Source organism: Narcine bancroftii, chromosome 8 (genome assembly GCF_036971445.1).
Source record: "Narcine bancroftii isolate sNarBan1 chromosome 8, sNarBan1.hap1, whole genome shotgun sequence".
In the NCBI taxonomy this organism is placed as follows: Eukaryota; Metazoa; Chordata; class Chondrichthyes; order Torpediniformes; family Narcinidae; genus Narcine; species Narcine bancroftii.
This window is the reverse complement of record NC_091476.1, coordinates 109,431,423-109,445,679: the sequence shown is the minus strand read 5'-3', so window position 1 is coordinate 109,445,679 and position 14,257 is coordinate 109,431,423. Positions and strand designations below refer to the sequence as shown.

At 40.7% G+C, this 14,257-nt stretch overlaps 1 protein-coding gene across 4 annotated transcripts in view; it reads left to right on the top strand.

Moving 5' to 3' along the window:
- Positions 1-14,257, top strand: part of LOC138741172 (transmembrane protease serine 5-like) — a 34,238-nt gene that overhangs the window by 6,990 nt on the left and 12,991 nt on the right. For 2 of the 4 annotated variants that reach the window (XM_069894848.1, XM_069894847.1), the window contains exons 3-8: positions 535-967; positions 1,739-1,837; positions 8,521-8,637; positions 10,099-10,234; positions 12,595-12,708; positions 14,057-14,100. In XM_069894848.1, coding sequence (XP_069750949.1) covers positions 535-967; positions 1,739-1,837; positions 8,521-8,637; positions 10,099-10,234; positions 12,595-12,708; positions 14,057-14,100 — 943 coding nt within the window. The remainder of the gene's footprint in view (positions 1-534; positions 968-1,738; positions 1,838-8,520; positions 8,638-10,098; positions 10,235-12,594; positions 12,709-14,056; positions 14,101-14,257) is intronic. The other 2 variants (XM_069894849.1, XM_069894850.1) reach the window with 2 other exon arrangements.

The following is a 14,257-nucleotide window of genomic DNA, read 5'->3' as shown; positions in this document are numbered from 1 at the left end:
TCAGTTCAGAGACCGGATACATTGGTTTTGTTTACCATGGAGTGGAGGAGATTGAAGGGGAACCTGATAGAGATAAACAGTAATGAGGGGTGTGGATAGGAGAGATAATAGGAAAGTGTGTTCAAAAGCTGAGATGCCTAAAACTAGAAAGCGCAGATTAGCACGACAGCAAGGTAGTTTAGAGGAGATCGGAGGTTAGTTGAAATTTGGAAATAACTACCTGAAAGGATGATGGAGGCAAGTATACTCTCAACATTTAAGTAGCATTGGAATTTCCAGGGAATAAAAGGCCAAGTACTGGTATAAGAATGCATAGATGGGAACATCAGCATCAGCATGGACAAGGTGAGCCAAGTTTTAGCTTTGTATTACATGATGCCACAACCATATGACTGTAATCACTCCTTGAAAATGCCTTGGACCTTGACAGATATGTTTTTAATACAAGATGTGTTGAAGTATTTCTAACAAAATATATATTGGGTAAATTCAAATGCATCTATTAGTTTCTAAAATTCTTAATCATCACTGCAGGATTCGAACCCTGAGTTCTCTGAAACATCGAAGCCAGTGGAAACACAGCAGGAGGACGTACCTTTACTAGAACTAACAAAAAATGACGGATCATCCACACCATCTGCAGAAAACCCCACCCAGGGTTCTGAATTAATATTGTTAGATTCAAAAGATGATTGTTCCCACACTGCCAAACCCACCAAGACTGAAGGGGGGGAATTGCCTAAATCAGAAGGGACAAGATTGGAGGCATCCCCTGAGATTTGTTCAGAAAGCACCATTCAGGACTCTGAAATAGTATTGTTGAATTCAAAGGACAATGTTCTCTGTACCATTAAACCTGCTGTGGATGAGCCCTTACTAACTGTAACAACATCTGAAGAGCGACCACGAATGGCATATGAGTTTCCCACAGAAGCAGTCCGGCGCAGGCGCTGGCGTCGCCGAAACAGTAAGTATAATACAACTGATCCTACTTGTGTACGGCATGCACCTGGTGATGGGCCACAGTATACTCATGCTCCCTTATACTGATGGGCTGGTAATTTTACAACAGCTTGAAAAACCTGAGGAGCCATCTTTCCACATTACTTTAGTCTATTTTCTTCATTAAGACTAATAAATGGAACAAAATGTCCCCATGTTCCTTGTATATAAAGCACAAACAAGAGGAAGCAAGCTCATTGAAAACATCATTCATCCTGGGACCCCACTGAAACAATGATAATGAAATTGACATGGACCTAGACAGGACATGAAGTAATCCTTTGGAGTGAAGGGAACTAAAGGTCCAAATTTCTCCCAAACACACTACGTCTGCAACCAGTCTTCTTTGCTGCCCTAGTGTGGTAACTATATCTTTGACCCCAAACCTCAGTTTTTGGATCTTGACTCAAAACCTCTGGACTTTTCTCCCTCATTCCCTTCCTTTAACATATTCTTCTTTCACCAAGCATTTGATCACATCCTAAGATCTGCTTATGTGATCTGGTGCCAATTTTAATCTAATAATGTAAGAGACACACAAGCCACTACAGGTGCTGGAATCTGGAGCAAACAAAAACAATTTGCTGGAGAAACATCAGTGGGAGAGAAAGACTGGTTGGTGATTCAGGCTGGAGCCCTTCATCAGGTTAACGCAGCACCACACATCCGCAGCCTTTTGTTTTATTGAGCAAGAGGGGAATAGAACCAGTAATCAATTTCAGCTTCTGGTCTACAGGACCCCGCAGGCGTCCACCCCGTGCTACCAAGAGGATCTTGGCACTCCTGTGTGCAGTGACCATCGTTTCTATGTTCGTAGTTGCAATTTATTTTATCGGTAAGACAACTAAAATATTTCTCTGCAAATATCCTGCATAAACTGGGGATTTTTAAAAAAAACAGGACTATCTCTAATTTTTTTGCAATTTGTAAGAATGTGAATTATTACAGTCTTTCATCAACAAGCAATGGGCAGCTCTTCCTCCTGTTCAATGCAAAGTGCTGGAGAAACTGAGTAGGTATCACAGTGTTCTTTATGGCAAAGCTACATTACCAGCGTTTTGAGCCGGAGTCCTTTGTCAAAGACTGAGCAACAAACAGTAGTCTCGGCACCTTCTCATATCCCGGCTCTGATACCTGGTACCCCTTCAGCCAGTCCCAAGCTGTCCACCGCCTGGTGTGAATCCTTTGACAGCAGTCTCCAGCAGCCTGCATAGGATCCTCACTTCAAGACACTGAGCCCCATTGTGGTCACTAGCTCAGCTCTTCTGCTGCTCCTTCTCAAATGGAGGGTGGGGGGGGGGGGGGGGTTGGTGCTCACCCCATTTTATGGTGCCCTGCCCCAGTCCTTTGCTTTCCCAGTGTCTTGTGACTGCTGCCGATTATAGATGTTGCCACCTTGGGCGCAGACCCTGCGGCCGCGGGATTTTAAATGAAGCTACCATCAGCTCCTGTAACAGTCTGTTTAAACCCTCTACAGAGCTGACAGAAGTCAGACTGGGCAGTTGGATCCAAAGGGGGAGCACCATGTGGTCGGTCCTGCTCTCTACGGGTCCACACCAGCGGCAGCAATCAAATCACTACTTCTTTCATGTTCATTGGGTCTGAAACCCAGGAAGGGGGTGGGAGCTGGAGGAAAAAAAGAGAGAGGGGTTGAGGGGGAGAGAGAGAGAGGGAAAGGGGGAAGGAGAGTGAGAAAGGGGGAAGGAGAGAATGCTAATGGAAACCGGAGGTTTGATGTTAATGCCATCTGGTTGGACAGTCTCTTCCTCTTGTACTGCCCATCCAGCCAATCATTTCCACCACCAAAATCCTGTGTAGTTTCACAAAGCAACACTGCGTGCTCTTCTGATTGGCCCAGCTGTAGGAATGAATTCAATAGGTTGGAAGGGCTCCAGAGGGAATTCATCAGGATATTGCCAGGACTGGAGGGCTTGGGAACAATAGGGAGAGATTTGATTAGGTTCCCTGATTGGAGGTGGGTGGGGGGGGGTAATTACACAGGTTAATGAAATCAAGATAGGAATAAAGGAAATGAATGCCATTCCCTAGGCTAGATTATTCCAGAAGGCACAGATTTATGGTGAGAAAGGAAAGATTTAAGAGGGACCGGAGAAGCACCTTTTCACTCAAAGGGTTTTCCATATTGGAACAAGCTGCCAGAGGATGCTGAAGAAGTCGGCACAATTACACTATTCAGAAGATATTTGGACAAAAAAAAAATCAGGCCTTAAAAGGATATGTACTAAAGCCGAACAAATGGGATTAACTCAGAATGCCATCATGGTCAGCATGCACAAGTTGGGCTGAATGGCCTGCTCCACGTTTTATGACTTTGGCTCTATAACTGTAAATACATTTGTAGTAGAGGCCACAATTGTGTGAGGCATTTCAGAATGCAGTTCTCAATAGGTTGAGCAATTAACGGCAAGCATCCCCGTCATTAACGATCAATCTGGTTCTAAATCATCTGTCAAAAACATATTAAAAGATTATTCAATACAAAGGAAAGACAAACTGTGGGAAGGCACTTGACTTCTCTCTCAGTGATAAATTACAGCTCCATGAATAGCCTATGTTCTTTAGTGTTGTTTCTCTAGATGTGAGTAGATAAAAACAATTATGAATTTTTTTTACACAGCCGCTGCATTCCAGAAAATTGTTCCCAAAGTTCCAGAATGCAGTCTGTGTAAAAAGGTCTGGGAGGTAAAATATCATTCCAATATTTTAACTCCTGGATCCCTCAGGAATTTCACGGAACACCTGCGGTCATTCAACAGCAACAATGAGACGTTATTGGTGACACACCACGCTGTATGTCACATGTAGGTTGTACGTCACAGTTGACAGTGACGCAGAGGCACTCCATGTTGACTGAAAATACAGCACCTTAGGTTTTTAATGTAAACGTGCGATAAGATCTGAATTTTTAGTGTTCTGGTCGTTCCAGTGTGAACGACCACTCCAGAAGACAAGTATGATCATTCTTGACAGAAAAAACATAAATGATCCCAGACCAGCCATACTCAACCTTTTTTGACTATTTCCCCTCTTTCCTCCCCCCACCCCACTGCTCAGAGTTTACAGCCCCCCCCTGCAAAGCTGTTGTTTTAGATTCTTCCATACTTCTACTGATTACATGAAAAAAAGCGATGTAATTATTTATATTTAACATATTTACAATATTTATTATATGTTACGTGAGGCGAAAGGTAAACATAAATGTGCTGTGGCCCTGGGTGGGGGCAGCATAGGACCCGTATTGAGAATGACTGTTCTGCACCATTGCTTCAAGCTATGAAAGTTACTCTAATACTTTTTAACAAATTTCCCAAATCCCTTTAACCGATGAATTACAGATTTCAAATGGAAAAAAAAAGACGACAATTATTGATTTGGGGGGGTTTAAAGCACTGACAAGAAACTCAGCTTGAAGTCCAAAAACTGGTTTAACCAGTTAATAATTGCAATAAATTTCATTTGCAGCCTTAATACAATATTCACCACTCTACATCAGAATGAAGTTAGTTCCTTTAATATCTACCCATGTATTTTTACTGTTGTGGAGATTGTACACTCAGAATGTGATGTTAACTTTTTACCTTTACCTCGCAAGGAACAATGGTATCTGAAACAGTGTCAAACACCACTGTGGATAATAACTTGGGAATATTCATGACCTGTCAACATTGAAACAAACGAGGAACTTTCTTTTTATTGGTTTGTATACACTCGACCTTTATAACCATATAACCATAACCATATAACCATTTACGGAGCGGAAACAGGCCATGTTGTCCTTTCGAGTCCGCACCGGTTCACTGATTTTGTGCACCCTCTTCAGGCATTGGTCCCGGTAGATCTTCATTCAATAACGATGGGCAAATTCAATGCAGGTGGAATCTTATTAACAGAGAGGTACAACCAAGGTGGTTTGCAGTTACCAAACTTTAAAAATTATTATAAAGCAGCACAAATAAGGTATTTATCAGATTTTTTTATCAGACAAGAGAAAAACCAGATTGGACTAAGATAGAGCTAGATAAAATAGGGGAAAAGGTACCAGAACAAATACTTTTGTGCCCGCACCTGGCAGAGAATCTCTCCTAGTCCTTTAACACTAACTCCATAGCCAAGAAAGCCCAGCAGCGCCTCTACTTTCTGAGAGGCTAAGTAACGTCCGTCTCCCACCCTCCATCATCACTACATCCTACAGAGGATGTATTGAGAGCATCCTGTGCAACTATATCATCAGCTGGTTTGAAAAGCTGTACCACCTCGGACTGCAAGACCCTGCAGAATACACAGGATAGTCTAAGATTCAATCTTTGAAGAATTTTGTAAATTGGTAGGTTAATTCTTGTGCTTCCTAAAGAAATAAGTTAATATATATTACCCAGCATTAAGTTGCTAGGATTAGCAACTTCAGAATGAAATTGCTTCCTGCAATTTTAAGTGGCATTGAATTTGAGTAATGTCCATTCAAGAAAAAAATTTCATCATTCAGCAAAAGTCTTCAATTATCTAATTCAAGACTGCCAAGATTTAATATTTCACAAGTGACTGACAAAACAATTCAATATTCCACCCTTGAGTAAAACAAACAAAATGCTAACTCAGTGCAATTCTGTTCATCATAATCTATATTCATTGGGATGAGTAATGTCAGGGAGGAGAATTGTGCAATATTCCCTCTCAAATAGTGCAACATTCTCTCAATGGCTTATTTAATTTTTAGTATGAATTCCAGTCTTGTGGTGTCATTAGAAAGGACAGCAGTTACTTCCTGTCCTCAACTGCCTTTGTTAAGGTGGAGAGAAAACATTTTCTTGAACCACAACTGTGAGGAATGCTTTTTGGTTGAGTTCAAAACTTTTAACCCAGTAACCGTAAAGGAACATCCTTACATTTATAACTTAGGATGTTGTGTGACTTTGAAGAGTACTTGGAGTCAAGTATCTGCTGCTCCTCACCTGGATGATATATAGGCTGAGGAACATTGTTGAGGAAGGCTTGACAAGTTAGCAGTGAACTTTCTTGATAAAATGCACAGCCACTGTATGTGCTGGTGGAAGGACTGAATACTTAAGGCTGTTGGACAGGATTCCAATCAAGAATGATGATTTAGCCTGGATTTCCCAGTGGGCACCATTCAAGAATCTATCCTTCGACCTCAATCATGTCTTACCCAAATGTTACATGTCAACTTCCCAGCAAAAGATATTCATTAGTGATTGGTTCAAAGACATATCCTGCCTGACATTTTACTCTCAGAGAAGAATGAAGGGAAATCATTATGAATCTTTAGCTGCCAGGAAGAGACAAGTCAAGTGGCCACGGTCAAGACCCCAGCTGCTCCCTGAGATGTGTGTCAAGAACCATCTTGCACTACTTTAAAAAAAAGAGGTCCCCCAGTGTCTCAACCATTATTTATATCTCAGTAAATATCACCAAAATGGATTTAGTTGAAAATTCATTCCCCATGGTTCATAGTCTATCAATTATGTATTTGACTCTACATCAGAAATTCTTTTCATTAACTCCTGAATGAACTTCAGAAGCAGAGTAGAACATACAGACGCTACTTCATATTAAGTTTAGTGCAACCAATGGGGGCTGAATGTCTTGCCAATTATCTTGCCATCACTGCATTCATGTTTGTGGGACCTTGCTCAATGAAAATAGCTTTGGATTTCTTACATTTCAACAGGTCACCACAGTTCACAAATACATTATTAGTTTTGGAGGGCTTGAACATTTCCTAAGGTTTTGAACAGAGCAATATAAATGCATATTCTTTCTTTGTGGCTAAGTGTTTGCTAATTACTATGATTCATCAGGGAGTTACAGTCCATTGAGTGTCTATAGTCTATGTCGTCAATAAAATTTGTATTAAACACAGGATATATGGATCCAGCACTTAAGAAATAGAAGTGCAGATAGAAATGCAATGGTCACATTCCCCAAGGCCAATAGATTTTTTGATTCTTAATGATGGGTTTGCAGCCTAACATTGGCTGTCTATTGCTTTCCATAGATGCTACCTGACCTGCTGAGTTCCTCCAGCATTTACTGATAGGTTTTCCTGTGCTTTGGAGCCAACCGCTGCTAGATGACACATCTTTCCATTATTTATCCTGTTTCACTTGCATCTGGATGTTACTATTCCACCTGGAATCATGATTGTATGATTAATCTAGTTCTGTATTAGGTTATATCATTCGAAATTTCTTCCCTGAGATGTGTGATTATTTAATTCCAAAGGTTTTGGAATTAGGAAATTTGGGAAAGAGAGTACTGTCAGGGTTAAGATTGGCTTTTAAAAGAGTTAAGGCCAGGAATTTTTGGCTTTGGAAATATTGCATTCTGCTTATGTTTTCTGAATCCAATATTGAGGCTGTGGCAGTCCAGCTTGGGTTGGGTTGTGAGCAACACAACTCACCTCAACATGACATAAAATGTAATCCAAGCTGTTTAAAAAAAAAGTTTGAATGTATAAATGGATGGATGGATGATAGCATGCAAACTATTAAATATCTCTCTCCCTTGAAATTTCTCTGTTGTAATTCCAGTCGGAAATTTGGGCCCCGAACAATCCTTCCAGATGAAGCAACATTTCACTTGTGAATGTGCCAGAGTCATCTATGACATCTGGTGTTCCTGTTGTGGCAATTTCTACATCAGAGGGACTGGATACAGAATGGGAGATCGCTTCAATGAGCATCGTCATTCTGTCCACATCAATGACAGGGATCTTCCAGTTGCCCATCATTTCAATTCTGTGCCCCTGAGCTGACATGTCTGTCCATGGCCTCATCCATTGACAAACCAAGCCCACCTGTAAATTGGAGGAGCAACACCTAATATTCCATCTGGGCACTCTCCAACCAGATGGCATTAACATCGACTTCTTCAATTTCTGCTGGCCCACTCTCCGTTCTCCTCCTCTTCCATTTCCTTTGTCTTCTTTCCTCCAGAGCTCCATCCCTTCACAGAGCCACCTTCCCCTCCCCCGTTTGCTGGTGTGCCTCCTTCCCTTATCCACCCATCGCCTTTTGCCTGTGAGCCTGTTCTCCTCCTCCTGCCACCCCCTCCCCCACCATTTTGTTCAGACACCTGCCTACATTTTGATCACACCTCAAGCCCGAAACGTTGGTTATTTATTTTATCTTTGCTATATAAACTACGTTGTTTGATCTGTGAGTTTCCCGAGCATTGAGTTTTTACTCCAATCATGGTGTCTGCAGACTTTTGTATTTCACTTCGGAAATAGGAGGACCCTAATTTTCAGCCATTGGTAATTTTCTGAGGATAACTACCAGAAATATGATGGGCACTCAAGATCACTCTCACAGAATCCCAAAGATAGTATTTATGTGTTTTTGAATTGGTTTTCTGGGTATATGTTATATTCCCAACCTTTCAGCAATAGGTACGTGCTCTTGAAAAGACATTGAGATCCCAGTCTGGTGAAGTGTTCAGTAAAAGGCTCTTTCACTTCAACTATTTCTTTTATATTAGTGAGGCATTTGGAGAGGCCCATTGACAACAAAGCCTTGATACCAATTGGAGGCAACCCACCCACAACTGATTGCAATTCAACTGACCAACCCTTCAACAGCACAGCTCCAAACACAGGTCAGTGTTATATCGCACAACTGTTTGGAAAAACTAGCTTAATTTGCAAACATATTGTCAAGGCATTACTTAACCAATACTTGATCTATATTGATCTCAGGAAGGGCTATAATAAGAGTCTACTCCTAGAGTTAGATGACTCCTGGTCTTAGAATCAAAATCGTTTTATTATCATGAACATGTGTCACACAATTTGTTGTGTTACAGCAGCATTATTGTGCATTACAGATGCAAAAATGGTTATAAATTAAGTTTTTGTAAATACGCTATTTAAAAAAAAATAGATTAGTGCAAAAGAGAAAAAAAAGTGAGGTAGGTGGTTCAATGTCCATTCAGAAACCTGATGGCTGAGGGGAAGAAGCTGCTTTAGTACTGTTGGGTGTACATCTCCAGGTCAAGGACCTCCTTTCTGATGGTAGCAGTAGGAAGAGGGCATGGCCTGGGTGGTGAGGATCATTGATGATAACTAGAGGGTGCTTTATTTAGACACCACCTCTTGTAGATGTCCTTAATGTCCATGATGGTCCTGGCTGAATTCCCATATTTATAGCCTTTTCATGTCCTGTTTATTGGCACCTCCATACAAACAGTGATATAACCAATCAGAATGCTCTCCATTGTACATCACCTGTAGAAATTTACATGAGTCTTTGATGACATTCCAAATCTGCTCCAACTTTTAACAAAACTGGCAAGCCTTCTTTATTATTCCATTGACATGATAGCCTCAGGATAAATCTTCAGAGATGCTGACACCCAGGAATTTGACATTAACATCTGGAGATAACCTATTGTTTTGGTCAATGCCTGTTGTCTGATGTTCTGGATTCAACTTGTAATCAGCATCAAAAGTTTTTTCCAAATATTCTGATCCTATAGTCATACTCCAGGTATTATCTATTCCTACAGTTACATTAATTCTTCTGTTAACCTTTTTCTGTAGTTGCAGAGCAATGCTAGTCTACACGTGTGATAGTACAGACCTATCACCAATGTATATAGTTACAGTATCTAGAGTGTAATGACTGTGCTTACAGCTATTGGCTGAGAGCTTAGCCATGCCTACTGTCTGGGCCTTAAAGGGTTGTGTCCCTAGCCAGGTCGGATCATTCCGGACTGGTCAGCCACCTGTGAAGAGCTCCTGTCTTTTGCTAATAAAAGCCTTGGTTTGGATCAACAAGTCTTTGGTTCTTTCGACGAGCTCTACAACATGCAAAGTTAATTTGTCCATAAAATCTTACATCTGGTAATACAAGTGTTAGTCTGCATCTGGAATCAATTTACCCTATAGGCAGTCTGCCCTGGGAATTGTACAATTGCAAATAACCTGTGTTCGAAAGTGCCTGTGTTAGTGGGAATGTTCCTTCAATGCTTCATTTTAGAGGATTGATTAAGTGAAACAACTTGTATCCTAACTGAGAAGGGGATGTATGCTTGGTTTTGTAAATATGTGGTATTCAGTTTCTTTCAGAATTAATTCAGAGAACTTGCTATTGGAGATACATAACCAATCAAGGCAAGCCTGGCTCCCTGCATGTGACACAAAGTGGAACTCCTCGCTGGGTAAACTGATGTGCAGATACATGGGACATATCAAGTATGCTGCACATTCCTCACTTTGTGCTTACTGAGAATGTTTTATTATCTCATCAGGAGATGTCTCCATATCAATTACAGGGAAATTTCAACAGAGAAAACAATTTTTGGTTCAACTATTTTCTATCAGGGTTTTTAGGTGCTCTCTTATTCTTTTCAGACCTGTTTCCCCAGATATATATTTGTGTGTTTTTTTCAAGCATTAAGGTCTCAGACAAGCCAAATTATTTTTGAACTAAAAAGTTTGCTAAGCCTTTTCAGGGGCCAGATAACAATTTTTCTACCCTATTAAAGCACTGAGTAAAACATAAAAGTCTGCAGACACTGTGATTGGAGTTAAAAACACACTGAAATGCTGGAGGAACTCAGCCGGCCTTTTCAGCGTCCATAGGAGGTAAAGGTACATTGCCGGCATTTCAGGCCTGAGCTTATTAAAACCCTACCTGATTTAAGATCTCCAGGTGTCCAAGGCTTCTCAGTCTTTCTAGCTCTTCTAAATTCTCTATTCTGTTTTCATCCATATAATTCACAGCTACACCATGTGGGTTAACCAATCTTCTCTATAGGTTTGACCTAAATTCTTGTGTACACTTTCATCACTTTGGAAATCAACCCATTGTTTGTTTTGGCCAGATTTAAGTTGCCTTTGCAATTTGAATTACTGCTTTTAGAGGTTAACGCAGAGTATTCATGAGAATCAAACCACCAGTTATTGGATAATCTATCCAGCCTTGTTTCTGGCTCTTCTAGTAATATGGCTGTGGCTTAAAGAGAACTGCACAAATCTGTAGTAAGTTTTTTTGGATACTATTCAGTTACAGAGAGCTATTTTAAAAAGGACCATCAATAGTTTGTAGTTTGTTATGCACAGAATAGTCTGCTTTGGGTGATATTATACTCAGGACTAAACACTGATGGCCATCATAAAAAGAAAACATCAACCAGAAGTGCAAGCCCGGAAGATGGTATAAAATTATAATGCACAGTCTATGAGGTTGAATATACAGCATGGTGCATACCATGTAGCTTCAAAGCTTTACGGAAATGACAAAAAAAAAGAATTAGAAGAGAAAATTATTTAGAAGCAGCCTGAAATACTTTGCTTATTTTCAGCAGAATGTGGCTTTATCAACACTTAAGAAGCTGGAGATGGTCAGAGAGAGCGCAAAGTAGATTTCTGCCACCCCATCCACCAGTTTAAAGATTTTCTTTCTCTCCCATTGGAACATAGTGGTTGCAGTGCACTGTTACTAGAAATACTGCACTCGCTCACCAATGCTTCTTCAACAATATTTCCCAACCATGCAACTCTGTCACCCTGAGAGCAAAGACAAAGGGTGCATGAAGATGACACCATCAGCAATTTCCCATCTAAATAACATTTCATCCTATCAAGGAAACATAACACCATCCCTTCATCATCCTAAAATGCTGTACCCAACAATGCCATGAGATTTCTTTCATTGTAATAATTGCAATAGATCATAAAGCCAGTTCACTGCCACCTTCCTGAGGGTAGTTAAATGTTAGCTTGCCAACAGTAAGTGAACACTATCCAAAGTGAGAGACTTTGTTCAGCTAGCTAGTGAGGAATCCCAGATGTTGTGCACAGTCTCACAATCTCACAGCGGACATTTCAAACGCTCATGGGAGAGCTTCAAATAGCATCACTTTCCAAGAGCAAAAGACAAAAGTCTGTTGACGTCGTGACTGAAGTAAAAACACAGTGCTGGGGAAAGTCAGCAGGTCATACAATGTACGTTACATAAAGGCACACAACTAATATTTTGGGCTTGAACCCTTCATCAAAGATTGAACAAGATATAGGCATGCTCCTGAACAAAATGGGTGGGGCGGGCGAGGGACTGGGGCGGAGCACAATCCCATAGGCAAGAGGTAATGTGGGTAAGGTGGTAGGGCGCACCAGCAAACAGGGGAAGAGGGAAAGTTCTGTGAATAGAGAGGAAAGGGAGTGAAGAACTGGGGGAAAGAAGACAGAAGGGCAGGGAAGAGAGGGAGAACGAGGAGCGGGATAGCAGAGGGCAGTTTCTGCGAGCCCCCGTTCTCCCTTTCCTATACCTCTGACTTCTTTCCTCCAGCTCTCCACCCCCTTCCTTCTCCATTCAGGGAGCCATCCCCTTCCCCTTGTTTGCTGGTGTGCCCACTTTCCCTTATCCACCTATTATTTCCTGCCTGTGGTCCTGTGTTCCTCGCCCAGTTTGTTACCAGATGTTGAATCCAAAACGAAAACTTGCACACATTGATGCACATGAAACACAATGGTGGCACTCCTGATGGTTCATACATTGGCAAAATGCAATGGTGACACTTGTATCTTATCATTCTTGTTTTATTCCACAGATACTTGAGTTCCAATGTAATTAGCGTGAGTGAGATTGAACGCAATTACACACAAGGATTCGCTGAAATTACTAATGAGCAGGGGAATGATTTAGAGAACATCTGGAGCTACAGGTTTGCAGAAAAAGGGAATTATAAGGAATGTCCAGAAATCCAATTGTTGAACGTTCACCTTTAAAAGCAGGCTGCCTTTTCCTAAACATTCTGACATTCCCTTCTGACTGGCATTCATCACCACTATATTCACTTTAACCATGTCAACACATGTCACTGATGAAAACAGAACAGAACATCTTGCTTTGAGGTCCCACAACAGAAAATCTCCATTTCCCAGAATTCTCAAATCAAAATAAAATGAGTGAACGATTGATGCACATACTAATTTTATTTAACAAATACTATTACATTTATTATGCTGTAATGTCCAGAATAAAACAGCCAATTTTTCTGGACTCATTCAAACCAACAGTCTGATACAAAGTTCAAAAACATTTAAATGATCTACCGGTAAATAAAACTATAGCAAAGAAAAAGCAAGAGCTTAGTAAATTTGGATGTGGGAGAGGGAGGGAAAGGGCTATTTTCTGCAGATTATGCATTGCTAAACTACACACTCCCATTGAGCAAAGCCACTTTGAGCTTCAATTTAAAATTCAATACTTTAAGTGCACTTGAATCACCTCACACTACATTCCATAGGCAAGTGATCTGCATTTGGTTTGAAAACAGAGGTGCAAATGCAATGAAGTCAAGTCAGGCTTCTCAGACTCAGCAGGAAAGTTTACCATTTTCCAGTTTTATACACAACTGTAAATCAGTTTGTAGCACTGTCAATTAAAATTTCCAATGGAAAAAAAAACAGAATAGTCGAGTACAGGAGCCACCTATTAAGCTGCTTGAGGGTGAAGTTATTCTTCAATGCCTCAAGCTAAATCTGGCACAACAGAAGTACCTATCATTTGTACTCCTCCACCACTGTTATCAGTTCCAGTGAAGTCAATCAATGTTCTACTTAGTGACACTGCACTGTTAATTAAATCTTTTGTTTAACTGTTCATGGAATTAGATGCGAAGCTGTCACTCATCTGCTCTCTCAAACAGAGGTAAAAGGTCCCATGCAATTGAATGGGAGCAATAGAGTTCTTTCCAAATATTTACCCCTGGGCTACATCACCAAAACAGATTCATAAGGATCTGAACACACCTCTGCACTTGCGCTGCCATTTGGCCCTCTTTGCAGCAATGACTGTGCATCTGAAGAGTCCAACTAACTAGTCAAGTATTTTGAGAAAGCACACAATAGTGGATGTAGTTTATAAATGCACATCTTTCTTCTTTCCTCAATCTCCAGAACAAGAAGATATAAAACTGTTGACTTACACCTTTGCTGTCTTAGGTGCAAGACATTCCATTCCTCGTGGCATCTTAGTGAAAATAGTCCCTTGTTTTTTTTTCTTGCCAGGTCCAGCTGTACATCTGGAAAAGTAATAAAATTGAAATGCTCGAGTAAGTACAGAATGTTTTATAGTCATTGTTTTGGTTTGGTGATCCAATCTAAGAAACAAGCAGGTTAGAATGCAGATAAAGTCACGTTTCAGTGGAGAGACCTTGCATTGCAAAACCTCTTCAATTCATTAATTTCATTTACCCTTGTTGCAGTCTC